At 48.8% G+C, this 20933-nt stretch overlaps 1 protein-coding gene across 1 annotated transcript in view; it reads left to right on the top strand.

Annotated features, from left to right (window-relative positions):
• Nucleotides 1-20284, top strand: part of SMAD6 (SMAD family member 6) — a 39813-nt gene extending 19529 nt beyond the window's left edge. Inside the window, exon 4 of the mRNA XM_034066083.1 lies at nucleotides 19034-20284. Coding sequence (XP_033921974.1) covers nucleotides 19034-19575 — 542 coding nt within the window. The 3' untranslated portion in view covers nucleotides 19576-20284. The remainder of the gene's footprint in view (nucleotides 1-19033) is intronic.
• The last annotated feature ends 649 nt before the right edge of the window (nucleotides 20285-20933 follow it).

Below are 20933 nucleotides of genomic sequence, written 5' to 3'. Positions count from 1 at the left end.
GCGGTGCCTCTCTGTTTTGAGGAAGGTTGTGGGTGTTTATTTGAGGGAAGAGCAGCTCAGCCAAACATCCTGCTTTTAAACTTGACTTTGCAGCAGTCGGAAAGATGCCTGCAGCTATATTTGTGTGCAGCCTCTTAACTGCTCTGCTGAGTGCTCGTCTCTGGGCATGGATGGGGTTTGGGATTTGCAATGAGGGCTTAGGAACAGGCTCCCAGCTTTCTGGGCTTCTGATGCCTTAGAAGCTGTGTTTGCCTCATGGTGGCTGTTGCATGCATCCATCAGGATGTCCAATGTCAGGCACGGAGCTGAGTGTCTTGCAGAGCTCTGAAAATCCCTCCCATTCCTCAAGGAGAGTATTTGAGCCCTGAGGTTTGAGACAAAAGGCAATGCAAACTGCCAAGTTGGGGGGGGGGAATCTTGGGTTTGGGTCAAAACCACTGTTTTTTTCCCCTTGTTTCAATCCCAAACACAGCCCTTGCCAGAAACTTGGCTCAGCTTCATCTGCAGAGTTAGGGATGTATTCATGTTTTGGGAATCGTAAGGAAACCTGAAGCCAGGTGAGTTTGGCTTTAAGTGGGGTGGGCGCATGGGGCTGGGCACTGCTCATCCCATCCTCTACCATGTTTCCATGCCATGGAGTGGAACAAGGATGTGCCAAAGGGAAGGCACAAGTAGGACTTACTTTTGTAGGTGTCTGTCTTAGTGACAGGGCTAAAAAGGAATCGATGCTCTGCCTTTTACATTGCACATCAGAGGAGACTCTGTTGGTGCAGAGGCTCTTTTGTGGCTGGGATGGGTCTGTTCAGCAGCAGCCTGGGTTTGGCCATCACAGGTTCCTTCAAACTGCAAGAGGAGGTAGTGGCGGCTCTTTCTTTTAAGCATTGATTTTGAGAGAGGTTGTATGAGTTGAGCTGTAACTTCACCATCTCCTGCAGAGCACAGTATTGTGCTTCTTCAGCCCCTGTGTCCTCCAGGGATTAAATAGTCTATTTAATCTTATATCAGCCTCTTTGATTGTTGCAAAGCTGCAGCATGCAGATGATGGCTGTAAGAGCCATCGGGAGATCTCATTTACCTTCTTCAAAGCATGGGGGTGTACTTTGTGTGTAGCAACACTGGAAAATACTCAAGGCATCCTCTAGTTACGTAGGTGTAGCTGACTGCCACCAATTATGCTTCAGGTTTGTGTCTGCAGGTGGAAGGATGCACAGATGTATTTATATTCACAGTTTGTTTCCAGCTTGATTTCATTGCCAGAGTCATCCAGGAGGGTGACATAAGATTTGAAACCCATAAGATTTGAATTCTCTTTGTGAGATGTTGCTTTTGTGTGTAAGAAAGAGCTGATATTTCAGGAGCCATTTTGATGGTGTCTGGGTAGCAGTCCCCACTCATAGATTAATACAGATACCCATCCCTGATACCTTCTAGATACCTAACTGCAGTCAGCAGGGAGAAAGCCACTTCTAGGGCACAATTCACCTCTCAAAAGAAGTCTAAAAGAGGTCAGATGAGTTGTGTCCCAACAGGTTGCATCATTCCCTGCTGGGGATCGCTGCCATGAAGATCTGGCCTTGCTCTCATGGCCCCAGGATGCTGTGATTTATCCTTGTGTCAGCTGAGGCAGTGGAGAGGATTTGGTTGGTTGCAAGGCATGTGAAAGCCAAAAGAGCTATTTTTAAGAGGGAAATGTGCCACAGTGGCACTGAAGCAGTGAAGTCCTCTGTGACTTCAACCAGCACTGGGCTATCTCCATTGTGTAATAGCGGTCGGGAGCATGATGTCATGGGCAGAAAATAGAGGCTGTTGTTCTCAGAGTAAAAGTTGAGTTTCTTGTAAGCTTCCCCTGGGCTGCCTCCCCTTCCAGCCCTCCCCACGGGAACCTGCGAGCACATCTCCAGCCCCTTCCTGATTGTTTTTCCAGCTCCATTACACAACATGCGTTTGTTTGGTTTTGCAGATCGGTCCTGAGCAGTGTCAATAGCTGGAGATGCACAGAAAGGGGAATGGACTTTATTTGGGTTCTCCGTGTGAATAGTGCCAAAATAAACAGGGTTTTATACTGGGACACGCTAACTAAACAGTGCAGTGAGCTCGTGGGGAGAGGTTCAGTGGAGTGCAGCAGGGATGGAACCGTCGGGGTACCCGGAGCGTTGAGCAGGGCTTGGGATTCATGAAGACAAATGTCCCCTTGGGGCTGCGTTGTTTGTTTAATCTAATAATGGATTTACAAGGAAGTAGGAACATAACTGCACGCAGGGTGTCTCAGACCAGTTACCTTCTGCCTTTGGGAAGCGCATTGTGGTTGTCAAGCTCTGTCTTAAATTCACGTTGCCATTTCTTTGCTGTGTTGTCCTGTGATAAAAACCTTTCCAATGTTTCTCCTCTAAATTGACTCCTGGCAAGTTTATCCCCATTTATTTTGTGTCTTTCTATATTTCCTAGTTCCTTTAAGATTTGTAGCATTGGCTACATGAAGCATTGTGCTTCATGAGTTAGACCTTCTCAACAGCTCAAGGAATTTAGGTGGACACCTCAGGGAATGAGATGTCCTAGGTCTGTGTGGTCTGCCCATAGCTCCACAGTCACATAGGCTTTAATAGTTCTATAGTTTTAAAGCTTTCCCAGGATCTCATGTCACAGTAGTGGTGAGGCATTGGCTTCTTTGCCATAACTGTAAACTGTGAGCATTAAAGTGACCTTGGTGGGATGCTGCGAAGCAGGGATGGCCAAAATACCTGTGGCCAGACCCTTCCATTGGTTACAATTGCATCATTAGAAGAAAGAATCACACTCAAGCTTGTTGGAGCTGTTTCATGGTGCTGATGGCAGAGCCATGCTCCATGCTCAGATGAGTAAGGCTGACTTCATCACTGACGGCAGAGAGCAGCTCGAGCATCTCTGAAAGAGACAATTTGAAGGCCCAGGCCAATTTGTGCTCTGAGTTACAGCTGTCTAAATACAACCATGGTGAAGTCAGTTGAGTTCCTTTGAGTTTCTGGTCAGTATTTGGAGCAGAACCTGTCTGTCCCCATGTGCAGCATGGAAGAATTTATCTGTAAGAAAAAGAGGAAAATATGATGGTGTTTGGAGAGTAAATGGGGGCTGGAGAGTAAGAGTCAGGCTGCTCTGCTCATCATGAGCCTTTACTGACCTGCAAGGACTTTCCCCTTAGGAACCAGGTTGCCTCAAACAGCCGTGGTCGCTCGCTGAGGGCACTGGGTTAGGACAATAAATAGAAGTGAAAAGTGCTTCTAGACATGTGGGGAATGTGAGTATGTTTAAATGATTTAGGATGAGAAAACGTCATTTAAGCACCAAATGGAAGAGCGCGCTTTCGTCTTTCCAACAGCGGTGTTTGAACTCCCATCCAAGTGTTTTTCTGGACTTTCTATGCACTTCATCAGATCCAAGAGAAAGCAAAGTGAATAAACTTCCAGTTCCCTGTTTCCATTTGTTGTTGTGGCCTCAAACACACCTAAATTACAGTAAAGAAACTGTTCGTGGGGGGAAGAACGGCTCAACATCTTATTTCCTGCAGTCGATAAGAAGACCTGCATGTGTTTGAAGAATTTGAGCTGGGAAAGGCCATGTCAAGCAAATCTCATAAAGCTGCATGGCTTTCCATATGGAAAACACCCTGAATACAGATGTGTCAGGCAGCACAGCATCTTTTTGTTGTAATGCAAGTAGTTGCTCACCTGAGAAGTCCGTCCCTCCAGAGAGCACCCATGAGAGCAGCTGTGGTGGATGGTGGGCATTGGTTTGCTTGCAGTCACCTGCACTGGTAAGGGATGCTGATGGTGTCCATAAGGACTTAGGTTTTGCTTCAAAGCTGCCACGTGGCATTTGGGAATACAAAGATTTAATTCTATAAATGCATGTGTATTAGTGGCTGGGTTTGGCTTTAGAGATTTGCCCATAATCAGACATAAATCTGGTGCTGCCTTTCAAAGAGAAGATCTCAGGGCTTCTATCCATAATGCCATCCACTAAGCAGTAACTGTGAATAGATTGGTGTAGACACAGTGACACTGGAATTACCTGTCTTGCAGTGCTCGTGTCACGTAACCACCACGCTGCATTTTGGGGTGAGGGAACAGGATCAGCTGAGTATTTATCTCCATAAGATTGTGACCTTAGGGCCCCTTGGGTCCAGCATTAGCATTAGAACTGTCCCTGTTTGTGTTCTCTAAACTGGCTGAGCGAGCACCACTGCGCTGCCTCTGAGGGGGAGATTTATGCTTCCTAAGTACATTGTACAAGTCTTATAAAGTAGCTTAAATATTTACACAATAAGCATTTAAGGCAACAGTTCTGTCTCTAAAGGAGCTGCTGATCCTTTGGGTCCACGAGACCATGGACACAGGGAGGTTTTTTTCACTGCCTGACCTCCAGGAATTCCTTTTTTTCGCCTAAATGTTTTTAAGCAGTCAAACAAATGGGAACTCGTACACAGGAACCTATAAATAATGTTAATGACCTGGCTTGTATCCTCAAAAGCCAGGAAATTTAGGAACATGACGGCAAGCTGGCCCTTTGCCCACTGAAAGGTGGAGGGTGTAGCTGGGAGGAGATGGTGGCAAGGACAGCACAGGTCCTGGGGGTGACCCATGTGTGTGTCCCCACACAGGGAGGCTCAATGGCCACAAAGCCCTGGCAGGAGGCACCTTCTGGAGCTTTGTGCAGCAATTACATGTGCAAGGTCTCACCTCTGTGCAGGGTTTGGTCCAGGACTTGCAGCTTTGGGGGTTCCTGATGTGAGGTTTGGGGGTTCTGGTGGTGGTGACACTGGTCTGTAGGTGGCTGGTTTGATATAGGTGCTCTTTCTGGCATAGGGGGCCTTCAAGACACAAGTAGTCATTAACACACAGTGGGTTTTGGGGAGGCTTGAGGATCTCCAGCACTTTTATCCTGCCCTTGCCCTGATTCTGGCTATCCAGTCCTGCATCCCTACAGCATCCTGATCGCTTCTGGGTGCTGAGATGACTTGTGCCACACAGCGCACACGGCTTGGAATGAGCTTTGGCAGCAGGCAGGGATTTCCCTGCTTTGCCTTGCACTTGCCCCAGGACAACCACTTTCCTTTGCTCCCATGTCTGATTTTGCAAGGCTTTAGTGATGCTCTATCTCTAACATGCCTATGAGGAGCCCGTGCAGCTTTTATCTGTTGCTTCATCCAGCACAAGGCTGGGAGCCTGCCTGTTTTTCCAGTCTTTGGAGCTTCTCAGTCCTACTGCAAGAGAGTACAGCCACTGGTGGCAATGTGCTGGGTATATGTGTTGAGGAAGATGCTGACTTCCAGCCATGTATCCATTGCTTGGTCTTCTTCAAGAAGAGCAACCCAAACCCCTTGGGAAGACCATTCCCTTTCATTTAGGGCTGGTTTGGGATGGATGCCCCCTTGGATAGCAATAGGTGAAATCCTCTTCAGCAGGGAGCAGCAGGATGGGTGCTCTCCTCCCCAGTGGCACCCACCACCCATTTCTTTGCTCTTCCTGAGGTGTATGGGGATGGGGGGATGGTTTGTTTGGGTTTCTTTCCTCCTGCTCGCACGGCAAACGGATGTTTAGATCAGAAAGGAAACGGGATCCCTGTTTTCTCTGCTCCTCATGGAGCAAACAGCCCTTCAAAATAACTCTGGTGTCGTAAATGCCAGGAAAAACAGCAAAGGCAAAACGTTGTAAGCAAATAATTGGTCTTTTTGTTAAAGGTCTTCTCCTCAGCTCCGAGTTTGCCTGTTGGACCAGCCGGGTTTAGGTTTTGTTTTGAGGTTTTGTGAGTGTTTTCAAAGCAAACAGATCAGGTGTGATCCCAGAGCGCTGCTTCCAGGTGATTTCCCTGCTACAGCAGGGCTTTTCATGGGGAATTTAATTGCGCTAGTTCTGGAGCTCAAGTATGTATCTGTCTCTCTCTCTATATATATATGCATATATATATTTGGACCCCAAGTGCCTGGTGCTGGAGGAGGCAGCCCCAAGAGGACAGGGCCCTTTGGGGTGTCCCGCAGCAGGAGCCCACCCCACCTGTCCTTGTCCCCTGCAGGGATGGCTCCTGCAGAGGCTTTGGCTGATGCTGTGGGAAGAGCAAAGCCTCCCCACGCAGCCCAGCCCAGCCTGAGTCACCTCGGGCAGGAAAGGGAAGGAGCTCCACAGGTTTGGAACACTGGCTGGAAGGGCAGGCGATGCTCTGCCTGCTCCCTGCCTGCCCCAGGCGATGCTGAGGGTGGTTGTGCCTCCAGGCTGAGGATGTGTCCTTGCACCCTGAGCAGCTTGTGCACATGGTGCCACGACCACCCTAAAACACCAAAGTCCCAAAGGAAACCTCAAAAGCAGCTCCCTACAGGTGAGCAGGACACGTCCCATCCCTTCAGGGTCTTCTGCTCCAGTGGAAGGTGTCCCTGCCCACAGTGGGGGTTGGGACTGGATGAGGTTTCAGGTCCCTTCCAACACAAACCATCCTAGGATTCTGTGAGATACCCAAGCAAGGAGCCCAGCTGCTGCCACACAGACACAGTGGGCACCCATGCAGGACAAACTGCCCGCATGGGATGGGGTAGGTGCCACCAGCCCTGGCTGGCTACTGGTGTTGTGCAGGGGAGCAGGATGGGTTTGAAACATGGGCAGTGATGAAGTGTTGTCCAGACTGAGCTGTTTCTCAGACCCACAGCCATCTTAATCCCAGCTTTTGGCTGCTCAGCCTTCAGGGAAAGGGCTTGCTCCCTTTTCCTTGCGTGGAACTATGGGATGCAGATCTATGGGGGGGTACCTAAGCTCACATGGCTTCACAGACATTGTCACCCATCACTCCCCACCACCCCACAGGGAGCTGGGTGCTCCAGTGGTGGAAAATCCTGGATTCTGCAGGTTGAGTGGGTTCAATGCAGAGGATGCAGGGCCAGGAGCAGCTCCCACTCCTTCTCCATAGGGAAGAGCCTGTTAGCATCATGACTGCAGACACTGAGGTGGGGAACAGGTACTTTATTTTCAGTGTTATTTTTCATTTGGAAACACAGCCTCTCACCGTCCTGCTGTCACAGTTAAAATAAGGTTTAAATTACAGGGCTGGCTGTGGCTTTTTCCCTTTCTTTCGGAATTTTTGCCAACTTGCAATTTACTTAATGAAATCCTGCTATTTCGTTTAACAGGGATATTTTTTGCAGATGTTGATTTAACCCAGCTTTATAAAATATGTGAACTGTGCAGTTTCTTTCCTATTTTTAACAATTTAAGGATTCTGGTGTAGAAACTTGACAGAGTTTATAACATCGATAGCATTGGTTTGTGCCATGCACACACTAAGGTTGGATGATGAGGCTTCCACATCATTGAATCCCAGACTGGTTCAGGTTGGAAGGGACCTTGAAGCTCCTCCAGCTCCAACCCCAACCCCTTCCACTGGAGCAGCTGCTCCAAGCCCCTGTGTCCAACCTGGCCTTGAGCACTGCCAGGGATGGGGCAGCCACAGCTTCTCTGGGCACCCTGTGCCTCAGCACCCTCACAGGGAAGAGCTTCTGCCGGATTTCCAACTTAAATCTCTCCCCTGTTTCAGTCTGAACCCATTACCCCATGTCCTGTCACTGCAGTCCCAATGAAGAGTCCCATCAGAAATGTTGCAATAAGGAACAAAAATTGACCAAAATGGGAACTTGGAGTTGCTTCTTGCAGCTTTGTGAAGGTATTTCAGCCAAATACCTGACTTGGATTTTATGCTCAGTTATTCTTTTTGTGCAAGGGGGGTTCTTTGCATCCATGTGGATATTTTATATATGATATATATAGATACAGAGAGGAGAAACGGGTCTGTTTCATGCTGCTGACAGGCTGGCTTTTAATGTCGAATACCAGGCGTACTTCCCCCCAATATGCTTTAATTTAGTTCTTCAAATCAATTTCCCTTGAGGGGAGGGGAACAGTTTGGTTATTCCTCTCGCAGTGCCCGGCTGGGGGGGTGCAGTCTTGAACTCGTTAGCCATAACCAAGTGTTCTCATGCTCCCTTAATCTCCCTGGCCTTGATTTACAAAGAGCCCGACCCGCTCGCCTTCCCTGTTTCCTCTCCATGCATGGGAAGGTCGTTTGGTGCTTCACTTCAGAGCTGTGTTGCCCTCCTGAAACATCTCATGGAGGAGGGACAACCATGAACCCTGCATAGGCTGGTCCTGAAAAGCTTATTTTTAGCTTTAAAATCCAGCTGCCCTCCAAGAGAGATGAGAGCTTGTCCAGGAGAGGTGGGAGGGGCTTTAAGCTGGACCAAGACCCTTGAGCTCGGCTCACGCACCCCCCGATGATTTTAGCTGGGATTTATTGAATGAGCATTACTGGAAATCAGGAGACACGGAGCTGATGCTGGCAGCGCCTCTGCTGGGCTGTGTCCATGCTCTAACTCATTAATCCTCTTCTCTTTGAACATCCCGAGTGAAGCCGGAGTATTGGGGTGTCTGGGATTCGTATTAGCAGCAGGACAGGATGTATCCCATGGAGTTCTCTGTGTGTTTTGGTATTTTCCTATTTCCACCCCCTTTTTTATTTTTTTTGAAGAAACTGTGGTTTTTAGAAATGAAAACAAGTCCTCCTTGGCCAGGAAGGGTAATGAGCATGAGTCACCTCCACTCTCCATAGGCAAATACAGGGTTAGGAATTCTGTCATCTGGGAGATGACTGTGATGATGCTTTGGGGGACTTCGGAGGCCACACGTTGCTGCCTCACCCAGCTGCAGACATGCCTGCAAATGTTGTGGGTTTCATGCAGTTACATCCTTTTTCATCCCACATCCCCTGTTCTTCACCCATGCATGTATTTCCTTGCTGTTTATCTGCACTTCATTGGATTTCGAGCACCATTCCAAGGAGTGGAATACCATGACACACAAGGGTTATTATCCATGGTGTTCATGGTGTAGGTCATCCTGCAAAGCAGAAACCACCAGCACAGCATCCTCACTGCTTCGACTGGGAATGAGAGACCATCTACAGAGCTTAAATCCTGAGTTGCTTAAGTCATTGTTTAGTCTTTGCTTTGAGTGGGAGTAAGAGCCCATGGATGCTGGCCACGAGCAGTTGTCAGTGGAGTGAACTGCTTGCTTGGAGTAAGGGCTGGAATAGACACAGAAAATGTTGACACATAAATACATGAAGCAGCTATGGGGAAATCTGGCGTGTGTGGGTGCACGCACCCCTCTGCATGTCCCTCCCAACCCTGCTGTGCAGACAGGCATGGAGGGAGGAGGGCAGGAGCCATCCTCATCCTCCCTTTGCTGCAGGACCCAAGACTTGCCTCTGTTCTCTTCCCAAGCTGCTCACACCACACAGAGACTCCATCCCCATTGTGCTTAATTCCTCTCCAGCAGAACCCCCAAGACCTCCCCATCCAGGTTTATCCTTTCAGCATGACCAGATCGGCTTGCACACCAGAGGGATTGTTTGCTTGCAAAGGCCACACTGGCACCCAGAATCCTTTAATTCCCTTTAAAACTTGGGGTAATCCAGCACAAGGTGGATTTCTTCAGGGCTTGAAGGACCTGCAGACAGTGACACACAGTGGCAACCATGGCTCCCAGTCTTGGGGTGCTTGCTCAGACAGTGGGGCAGAGAGAGCTTTATCAGGATAAGGATCTTGGGCTTTGGGCAGCAAGAACAAAGGCTGAATTTCCATTTCACTCTCAGCCCCTGTCTGCCTCCCATATACATGTGGGCACTGATAACATGCTAGAAAAATAGCCTTTATTAAGGATGTTGGGGGAGAATCACTTGGTATGGGGAGGTATCACTGGGGGTCAGAGGATGGGTTGGGGTGGGGGACCCACAGTTGGTATGGGAGCCAGCAGGGATTTGGGATGAAAAGCCATGATATTTGCTTTCCCAGAGGTCCCAGTCTGGGCTCTCACAGCTGCCCAGTGCTGGACTCTGCACCCAGCTGGCCAGGAAGGAGCAAAGCTCATTCCCAGCCCATACAGAGGAAAACATTGGATGGGCTCCTGCCCGTGGCCTGCAGGGAGCCTCCCCAGCCTGGCACTCCTCCTGTTTTCCAGGTTGGTGATAGTTTCCTACGGCTTTCTGAGTCCTTGACACATGCAGTGGTATTGGCACGGAGCCGACAGACATCTGCCTCCAGCTCCCTCCTCTCCTCTCAAGGATGCTGCTGGTGGCTGCACGGTGGCCTTGGGTTTTTCAGCCTGCTCACTGCTTCTCACGTCATCTTGCTCTGCTCTGAAACCCCATGGCTTGTTCTCTGCTGTAAATCCAGCGAGGTGTGATAGCAGGGTGAGGCTATCTGGCTTCTTCAGGCTCACTCCGGAGGGAACGGCTTGGGCTGGAGTGCAGTGGCAGGCTCTTAAAATCGACCCGGCAGTGATGTTTTATGTGGCATTGCTTTGATTTTCCTCCCTGGGAAGCATCTCTGCTCAGTTTCTGATAGTAAAACTGCAGCAAAGCTGCTGCAGTCGCTTTGTTTCCCATGTCCTGTGCGAGCTCTTAAACCCAAAGTTTCCAGCTCTGCAGGCGGGTGTTGCATGACCAGCCTGGGACATCTGAAGGAGGCCTCGTGTAGGGGAACCACTGAGCATTTGCCCTCTGGAAATGGCAAGATTTGGTTGTTTCTGGAGGAGGCTGAGCTGTAATTCGGGCTTGGGTCTGTGCTGAGAGCAGTGTGAGTAAGTGATGGTGTGCTGCCGAGCTGGGTGGCCTTTGCAGCACAGCCCTTTGTGTTTGGAGGTGCTCAGTGCCCTTGTGTCTTCTAACAATGGGAGGAAAAAAGGCTTTTTCTGTTTGTTAATCTGCTTTTCTCCAGAGCAGGTGTCAGTGTTGAGCCTCCTGTGCTGGGTTAGTGATCCTTAGTGGGAGGCATCCACAGGAGCATCTACAGTCACCTTGGCAGCATCCTCACCAGCTCAGGATGTGGCTTCCCAGAACAGCTCCCATCACTCCAGCAGAAAACTGGTGTGAAGCAGGCAGGGAACTGGTTTGGTTACAGCCTGGGCCTCACATTTGTACCATCACCCTCCAGTAAACACAATTCCCAGGCTCACCTAAGAGCCAAGTCCAGCACCCAACGTGCTGTGCCCAAGAGGCGTGATGGAGGTGGAAAGTGGTGTTATTCCTGTTTCTCTTCAGAGGGACCTGCTAATTAGTTTCTGCTTTTAAAGTGCTTTGAAGCTCTCAGCCGAAACTTCTCAAGGAGTGAAAACTATTATTAATTCATCCCATTTTCCACAGTCTCTGGATGCTCCAGAGATGCTGCAGCTCTGGTCATGGAGCAGATTAGTTCCCTCCCCGAGGGCATTTGTAAGGGCACCTCAAATTGCTCTGCCAAGCCAAAGCACTGGGAAAGGCAGAAGGGAGCTGAGGAGGTCCCTTGGGTTTTGGCCCCCCAGCCCAACTGGGATGTGGTTGGCGTAGCTGGGATTGCAGCGGGAGGCCCCTGGATTAATTAATAGGGAGGGCTGGCCGGGCTCCAGGCAGGAGCGTTGGACGGTGCAGCGGCGGCTGAAAGGGAAGCCTGCCATGCAGTGATTTATGGGGTGATTTCTCCTGGATTCTCCGCGTTTTTCAGGCTCTGGGAGGGGGAAGGAAGGGAGTGTGTGTGGGGTTGTTTGGGAGCTGAAAACATGCGAGGTCTCAACCTAAATATGGGAAAAAGGGGGTTTTCTCCCTGTTTTCCATGTCCCTGCGTCCCCTAACCTCACAGTCCTGCCTTCCTGAGGACACTGGGGAATGAGCCTTCTCCCCTCAATAATGGTGCTTTGCCCATTTGGCAGTGGGAGACAGATAAAAGCAAACCCCAACTGGACAATGCTCAAGTGATTGTCAGCAAACATCTTGTTTTTACAGAGAATCATTTAGCAGGGACCTTCCCTCCCCATTAATCCCCCATGTCTTCCACCACCTCCTTTCTCTCCCCATTTTTGGGGCTGGTTGGGGCACCCACATCCACACAGCAGGGATGCTGGGGACACTCCTGGAGGCGCCAGCAGACCCTGGGATGGGTTTGGACTTACCCAGGGCTGGTTTCCAACAGTGGAGAAGTCTCAGCCAAGTTGTGGTTGATGACAGGTCTGGTGCTTTCGGAGTTGGCAGCCAAGGGAGGTGATTACGTTTTGGGCTCCTTTTGAAGATGTATTTACATTGTTGTGTTAACTTTTACATGCCAGGTATAAAGCAGTTACATGCACAGCCCAGGAACTTAAAAGTGATGAATGTGCCTGTGAAAGCGAGAGAAGCTGAGATTATGTGCAAGGAAAACCCAACCAAAAAGTCACCTAAAGCTCTGAAAACATCGACCCTTAGAATAACCTGAGCTGGGCTTTTCCAGTGTTTTACTCTCTAGGACTTTTCACCCTTGGCTGAAAAGACCTTTGTAAAGCAGGCAGGGGAGCTGGGGGGAAAAAAGGGTAAAATACCTTAAACCCCTGTTCTGGTCTGTGTGTTTAATGGGCAGAGAAAGTCCTTCAGAAACAAACTCCTTGAGTTTAGCTTGAAAATAAGCTTGCTGCTGATGACTTACAAATTTCCGGGCAGGACTAAACATGGCATGTGTTTTGCTTTGAAGGATATAAAAGAAACGAGCATGAGCTGATGATTTAGCAGAGTGGTTTCTTTTATGCAGAGAAAATTGTTTTCATCCTAATTCTTGGCATTGGCTCCCGTCCTGTGTTGCTTTTGTTTCTTGGGCTGCCATGGAAATGTCCCCCTTTCCCCCCAGGCCTTTCCACGCACCTCGTCCACCGGCTCTGTTGCCCATCAGACCCTTTTTGGAGCTAATCTAATTAATTAACCCAGCACAAGTTTTGTTCTGAGTTAATCATCGACTGGGTTAACGAATGAAATGGGCTCACAGGGCCCTCCAGAGCCCTGCTCCAAGGTTAAGGCTGGAGGAGAAGGAGGAAGATGCCTTCTCCATGGTGGATACATGGCAGCAAGCACTCTTTGGCCCTTCGTGGTGCTTGCTTTGGTGTTGGCTCTTGGCAGATGAATGAGCTGAACTCTGTGGCTGCACAACAGCCACGTGCAATGTGAGGAACGTGCCAGGAGCTGTGCTGGGATTGGGACCCAACCACCACAGCGGTGACACCAGGTTAATTGTAGTAGGAAATCACACTCCTGTTTTATCACTGAGGGATGAATCTTTATGTGTCTCTCAGCAGAGCAAAGCAGAAGTCTGGGAGAGAGTTTGATGCTCTGCAGCATGGGGAAGGTCTACCCAAGAAGTAGTGGGGAAAGGGAACTAAAGTGTCTGTCCTCATTAGGATTTTCCCCTGACTTTCATTGGGGCAGTGCATGGAGAGCCTCCTGCCTCCATCTGCTGTCTCCAGGGCCACCACAGGATGGCCTCCTGTGTTCCTTTACTGGTGGGTTTGGGATGTCACCTTAAGTATCTATGGTGGAACCATTGTTGGTGTGTTACCATGTGCTGACAAAGCAGCTGCTGCCCAAGATGGGGCTCACCAATGGGTGCAACTCTTCAAGGGTGGGAAGATGCCTTCAAAGTCCCACCCCACTGCTCCCAATGGGGATGGACAGACAACTGGTGCCCAGTTTGTGGCCATGCATCCCCAGGGCATTTCACAGCAGCAATGTTCAGCTTCTCCCCTGTGTGAAAGGAGAGCGTCTCGTGCTGGGGTGGATGCCGTGGTGCTGGTTGCAGCATGGGGCTCTTGGGGAGGGGGGTCTGCAGTGATGCATTCCAGCTGAAACTTGTACAGCAGAGGTATTTTAAGTGTATTGGCTTAAGGAAAACGGTTGTGAGCTTTGCTGGGGCAGATTGACAATTAATTTCTTCTTTCTTACAGGGCCATAAAAATTCCATTTGTGCTGTGGAAAGCTTTAACCCCTTCCTTCCCCTGGAGCTTGTTCCTAAGGGTGTTCATGGGGGATTGTTTTTAACTGATGACTCCCCCATGAACTGTGAGAAGATCTGGGGGAAATCTGCATGTTCTTTGTGCTGGGCTTTTTATCTGGACCTTGTTCATGGTGACTTGTGTGTGGCTGTAACCATCCTGCTCCCATACTCTGTGTGTTGGGTATATAAGCATGAATCTGTGCTATGGCACAGGGGAGAAAAAAGACTTGACAATGGATCCGTAGAGTCTAAAGTGGAACAAAACTGAATGGAAAGATGCTGGTCATTGGGAAATGATGTAAGTGAGCTCCAGGGCTGGAGAAGCATTAGACTGACCTGTGACGCAGGCGTACAGGAGGGTGGGACATGAAAATGGGGTGTGGGGACACTTTAAGCATCCCACTTCATCTCTTCAGGTGCCCAGATGTGCATTCGAGGCCCCATCACATTTGGAGAGAGCATTCTGGTATTCTACATGCATGGTCTCCCCTGTGGGTGCCTCTTCAATGTGTTTTGAAACCCCATGAGTGCGGTTTGGGGTTGGGGGGGGCTGGCAGCACCCGTTCCTCATGGGAGGCTCTGCTTGGAAAACCAGCACTGTGCCTCTTGTGGCTGTTCCCTCAGGAATCTGTGCAAAAACAGGACTATTCCTCAAAGCACTGCAGCAAACATCCCTTCTCACCCTCATTTTACACAGCAAGATCTTACTTGCAGCCATATATTGTGGGGGCCATTTGACCTGCTGGGAAGGAGTTTGGTGGCTTTGGAAGAGCCAAAGCATGAATCAGAGATATTTCATGTGTTTTGTGATCTGCCCATGTTTTCCATCCTGCTTTTTTAAGTGCGACATGGAGCAGTGGGACTGGGCAGCATTTTGTTGTGGAAAAAAGCATCTTTCTTTTCTCTTTTAATGCACTGCTTTGAACTTCACTGGCACAAAACGCTGTCAAGGCACAAAGAAGCTAAAACCTCAAGTTATTTTCTTTACCTCCACACTCTGCAGTGCTGCTAACGCCGCGAGGGTTTACAGTATTTGCTCTTTGCATTGATTCCCGTAGCTGGATTCCTTTTGCCTGAGCCATGTGAGACTCTTTTCCCATTAGGTTCTGGTTTTGATTCTCGGGCTTGCTTCCTATCTTGTTTTTTTATCTTAAATTGTTTGAATTTCCTTTTGGATGTGTCTGCTGCGAGGCATCAGCAGAGGAAACGGCGACTTGGAGGAGAGAGTAAACAAGAGCCAGAGTTTCAGCCCGTCCATCTGATCAATAAAGGTGGCTTTGATGGAAGAGATAGCCCTGACGCCAGCCTAAATGTAGCTGTTAGGAGTTGTAGCTGCCTACAATGATAGTTGTTAAAAATGCATCGTATAGCATCGAGGGAGGCACTGCAGAGCTCAAGTATTTTGCTGTCTTCAAACAGAAAACCAACATACTGCCTCTGTTCCAGCAGAAAAAGGGGAGAAAAAGGGAAGATGAAATAAGAAAAAGGCAGATTTTCTTGTCTGTGAATAAAGGGCAGCATGGAAAAAGAGGAGGGGAAAAGGGAATATTTATTTAAAAGGCAGAGGACATGCCTTTCTGCTGGCCGCCCCTGCTGTCTGCTGAGTGGTAGTGGCTAATAGCTGGAGGCGAAACTAATACTTGGCAGGGGATAAGACACAGCACAGGCCCCCCTGTCTGAGGGCCTTGGTGAAGTGCTTGCTCTGTGTCAGGGCTGCGAGATGAGTTCATCTGCTCAGGATTTGCTTGAGTGCACTGGGAGATAAAAGACAGCAAAAGAACCCACCGCAGTGCAGGGAGCCTGAGCCCCTGGATGGGGCTGGGGAGAAGAGGGGCCTGCCCCAAGCTCTCCATAGGCTTTTCAGAGCAGCCTTTTAACCGTCTCCTCTCGGGGTGTTTTATTTGCCTGTGTGCCATGAGCAGGTTGCTTTTGCAGCTGGTGCAGGGCTTTTAAAGCCTTTCTTCACCCCTGGCCAGGAAGAGAGGGGTGGAAAGGAAACTTTTAGCTGCTTGATGTGCAGTTAGCTAACACATCCTCACCCCTGTGAAGGAGCACAGGCCATCTCCAGGCATGCCTTGAGCTGGCAGGGCTGTCACTGCCAGGCAGGAGCCGTGATGGGGTGACAGAGATGAGAAGCACATTGGCAGGTGGGACTTCAACCCCCCAGGATGCACGCATGGATGGGTGCACTGCAGCTTCTGCCATAAAGTGCATGGAAATGATTTTAAGAAGACTATTTCAGGTGCGTGAAAACAGGAGGTGTAAAAAACCCTTCCCCTGCTTGCAGCATGTGTGTAGATTGATGATTTTGCCTAAATATTGGCCAGTTCCTGGCAAGCAGAGATAGCATCAGAGATGGTGGCACCTACAGCGAGATGTTCTTGTATAATAGACACTGTTTTCCTTGCTTTCCCCCACTAGGTATCTTTTAATTTGCAGTAAACCATAGGAATCACCTATTTAAATGTTTATTGCTGACTGTTCCCCTGATGAATTCAGCTGATGGGCAAACTGGAGTTTCAGAGTTGTCCCATTCTTTGTCTGTGAGGGAAACACAGGGGCTGAGTGGTAGCTTCTAAAAGAGGTCATAACAAAACCAGCTCACCTAATGGGCATGCAGGGCTTTGTGGAGGTTGGGAGGTTAAACAGATGCAGAGCTCAGTAATTGCTACCAGCCTCTGGGCCTGGGAGATAAAAAGCTTTGAGCTTCTCTGTAACCCCCCAAGCATCACTCGAGTGAGACAACAGCAAAATACAGCGTTTGAGAAGAGTTATGGAAAGGCACTGGGGGCATCTCAACTGTACGGTGTCATAGGGGAAAGATGACTATGGAAAGTGGGCACTGTGGAGGATGGATCTGCAGGTGAAGCTCAGATCCTCTTCTTTATGCTGTTATTGATGAACTACATCTTGTGTTACCTCTTAAAAACAATCTGGAGCTATTTGCTGTAGGGCATTTTAAAGAGCAGATAGGTCTGAAGCTTTTCATCACCAATATCAAGTTGCTGTTCTTGGTGGAGCTCTTAGTGCACCATATTAGCACTAGGCAGCTGGGAAGGGGGTTCTAACCCAGAACTACATTTGAATCTTCTCTTCCTTCCATAAAACTTCACGTTCACATGGCTGGTGCTTTGCAAGCCATCAGGAGGTACTGCAGGAAGAGTCAAGTCCAGTCATCAGTATTTAATAATGTGCTTGGGTACAGCATGTCCATCATGCATTTGCCAATGAAGTCATTACCCTTTTGAAGCAGCTTGGGTTGTTTGTTTAATGTCTGGTTATCCAGATGCCAGAGGGTCATTTGAGATGGCAAAGGAAATACAGTTACTGGCCCAAGAACAAGAATGGGGAAAAACATTTGGTTTTGCTGATTTTTGTCATTAGCCGAGTGCAGCATTAGGATGCGCTTACTCTGAGGGGCTTCCACCAGGGATGGCTCAAAAGCACAGAGACACAAAGACCCTGCGGTGCCACTGAGACATGGTGGAGTGTCCCACCCTGCTGCAAGGGCTGTGGTGGGGACAAGGCCTGGTCCTTGGGGGAAGGTAACACAAAACTGGCTCTGGGATGCTGCTCTGACCACTGATTTCTGTGCTGTGCAGTGCCACTAACTCTGAATTTAAGGGGTGCATCTCACCCAGTTGAGCTCATCAGGGCTTTCCCTATGTCTTTAGGTAGCCCAGGACATCACCTCCAGTATTAAGGGGGATGAGCTGTTGGCTCACTCCTTCATATAGGATTGCCCTAAATGCAGGGAAATGGGGTTTCTTTTCCCAGCAGGATTGGAGTGTCTGATTGCTGTGGGGTTTCTTTCCTAGTTCTGGGTAAAATGTGCATCAAACTGAAAAGAGGCTGTTGACGCCTATGCTGGCTCCTAAAATCCCTTTAACAGAAGATGGAGGAGAAAGAGGCCAATCTGAAATGTCCGGGTGGTTTGGACCTGTGATGGGTGAAGGGGTCAGTGCAAGACGATGAGCATTGCCCATGGCAAAGGGCCTCCCTCCTTGTCCAGTTACTTCCCTTCCCCCCATCTCCCTCCCCTTAAATTTGTATAGTTACAACTCAAGTTAAACTCTAACAAAGCCGCTTGATTCAAAGGTCGTTAATGGGGAGGAGAGCCCATTCCCCTCGGGGTAATTTGAGCCTGAAAAGAACCAAGGCTGTAGGGCAGTGCTTGAAATCCGGTGTGTCAATAGGGTCTGTGAAGCAAAATAATGGCATCACCCCGCGTGTGAGTTAATCAGACGTGATGGCACGAAGGCAGAGGGGTCAGCGGGCTGCGGGCGCCTGATACGCTGTCAGGGAGCTTAATGCTGGGCATGGAGTAGGGCTGGCTTGAAATCCCAGGGTGGTTTTCAGTTAACCGGTGTAGTAGGAGAAGGAATGATGTTCAGTAAGGGGTTAATTCATCCTCTCTGGGGCTCTTTCAGGGCTGAGATTTCCCATCTTCCTTCTGGAAGCATCATAAATTCTGGAGGCACCATAAATTAAACAGATTTCTGGCAGTCTCTGTCCCTCCTGTCTTCCTTGAATGTAATTCTTACAAAGAAGAGATGTTTCTCATTGTTACGGAAAGATTTCCAGTGGCTTTGTAGTAGGACATGTATAGTTTGCATCAACTACTCCCCCTTGGCATGAAACGCTTCCTCAGATTTCATGTTCCCCGTGGGAACATCAGCATCGCTGTCAAAGAATATTACATAGCAGAGATAAGTGTCGGGTCAGTCATCCAAGCACTTCATGGACATCCCCTGTGTTTCAGCTCAATGAAATGGCCTTTGAGAATGGGGGTTCACCACCACAGCAGTGCTGGAGGAGCTTGGGAACCCACCAAGCTCAGGGCTGGCTGAGTTGCAGTGGTACAGTACCCATGGCAGCTCTTGGTGGTAGGAATTCACATATCTTGAGTACACAGGCTCCAAGCTGCTGGACACAGGATTAAATAAGAGAAAGATGGTTAGAGCTCTCTGGGAGCTGGCCCATTGGGTCACCAGCCTTGGCTTGAGCTTTGTTTCTTGGTGGCATTTAACATCATTGAAGACAGGCTTTGGGTTGAAGATGAGCTTTGGGTTGAACGCAGGTTTAGTTCCCATGAGAGCAACGGTGACAGGTGGGAAGAGCCATTTGCTTCCCCTTCATACTTGTTTTCTCTCAGGAGGCCACAGCAAACCCTGACTGTTCCTCTCCTTTCCCCCACAGATGCCAGTACATCGCCCGATGCCATGAAGAGGAGCCACTGGTGCAACGTGGCCTATTGGGAGCACCGGACGCGCGTCGGCCGCCTCTACACAGTGTACGAACAGTCTGTCAGTATATTTTATGACCTACCTCAAGGAAACGGCTTCTGCCTCGGACAGCTAAACCTGGAAAACAGGAGCGAGACTGTGAGAAGGACTCGAAGTAAAATCGGCTACGGGATTTTACTCAGCAAAGAACCGGACGGTGTGTGGGCTTACAACCGCAGCGAGCACCCCATCTTCGTCAACTCCCCGACACTGGACATCCCCAACTGTAGGACTTTGATTGTGCGCAAGGTGATGCCGGGTTACTCCATCAAGGTGTTTGACTACGAGAAGTCCTGCCTCTTGCAGCACACGGCTGATCTGGATTACACGGACGGGCCCTACGACCCCAACAGCGTGAGGATCAGCTTTGCCAAAGGCTGGGGGCCGTGTTACTCCAGACAGTTCATCACGTCGTGTCCGTGTTGGCTGGAGATCTTACTCAGTAACAATCGATAACAGTCAGCCTCTGACGAAAGGAAACTAGAGAGAAAGAAAAAGACACAGACTATCCCAAATATCATCTACCTAGATTTAATATAAAGTTTTATATATTATATGAAAATATATATTATACTTGTAATTATGGAGTCATTTTTACAATGTAATTATTTATGTATGGTGCAATGTGTATATGGACAAAAACCAGAAAATGCACTTTGGCTTATATAATTCTTTCAATACAGATTTTTTTTTTAAGAAAAAAACAGAAAAAAAGGAGAAAAATTATACAGCAAAAATAGGAGAAATCCCTAATTTTGATGTATGGTTTTTTGAACTATTATTAATACCCAGGCAAAAAGCTAATACCAGTCACTCATTGATAATAAAGTATTCGCATTATGGGGGGGGGTTAATTGTCTTTTTTTGGGCCCCCCCCCAATCCATCCTCAATTGAAGCCTGCAGCAGTGTCTGCTCAGGCACTCTACAGTCAATGGGAGGTTCCAGAGGGGCACCCACTGTCTTCCATCTCAGCTAGCACCCTTAGAAAACAATACATAGGTTGCTGGAAGGCTGCAGTTGTCTCCAAGAGGAGGGTAAATGAGGACAGTTTGAGCCAGGGAGCAAATGGAGGTGGTGAGAGGAAAATCCCCTGTAGCTGCTCTTGCTCAGGGCTCTGTGATCTCTCTGATAACACAAAACATGATGGGAACATTGTGAAGATAAGCGTGCGTGTTTGTGTTTGTTCACATTAATGGTTATCACTGCAAATCAATGGTTATCAGCACTGGTGCACAGAGCAGAATAGACCCAAAGCTGCCCAGTAGGGCCAGTTTGTCGTATAAGCCTTGCACAGGGCTTGTCTGTGAGTCTGGAATCTCCCAGCCATGTTTGATGGTTGAGAAACAAATGATGGGTTTGGACAACTCATGGTTGGGTGGATCCTCAGTTGGAGACACCATAGAGTGGCCTGAATTTTGGGAACCTCTCCAGTAACTTGAAATAAGGCAGAGGTGAATTGGATGAGTGTGTTCAGGTTTGTCCTGTAGATCTCCTGGTCTGTCCTCCAGGCAATAAACTGATACAGAAGTGTTTGGGAAGAACATGCTCTGAGGAGCAGTTAAAACCAGAAGAAGTCCTGGTCAAACGAGCTTGTCTGGGCTGATTTACTCTCTCTGGCAATCCTGGATAAAATCAGGCACTTTGCTGACTTCTGTATGAGCATCTGCTGTCAGCACTGTAGCACCCATGGGTCGGTTGGACATGGTCTGGCCTCACTTGGTTAATAGAGTTATTTATTGCCAGTGACTCGTGTTTCCAGCTCTTAGAACTGGATAGTAAATCCCTGTGCATTGATTTCCTGCAGTCCCTGCCT

The sequence above is a fragment of the Melopsittacus undulatus genome, chromosome 9, assembly GCF_012275295.1.
Source record: "Melopsittacus undulatus isolate bMelUnd1 chromosome 9, bMelUnd1.mat.Z, whole genome shotgun sequence".
Classification (NCBI taxonomy): domain Eukaryota; kingdom Metazoa; phylum Chordata; class Aves; order Psittaciformes; family Psittaculidae; genus Melopsittacus; species Melopsittacus undulatus.
Note: the sequence above shows the minus strand (reverse complement) of the source record. Positions and strands in the feature narration are given on the sequence as shown.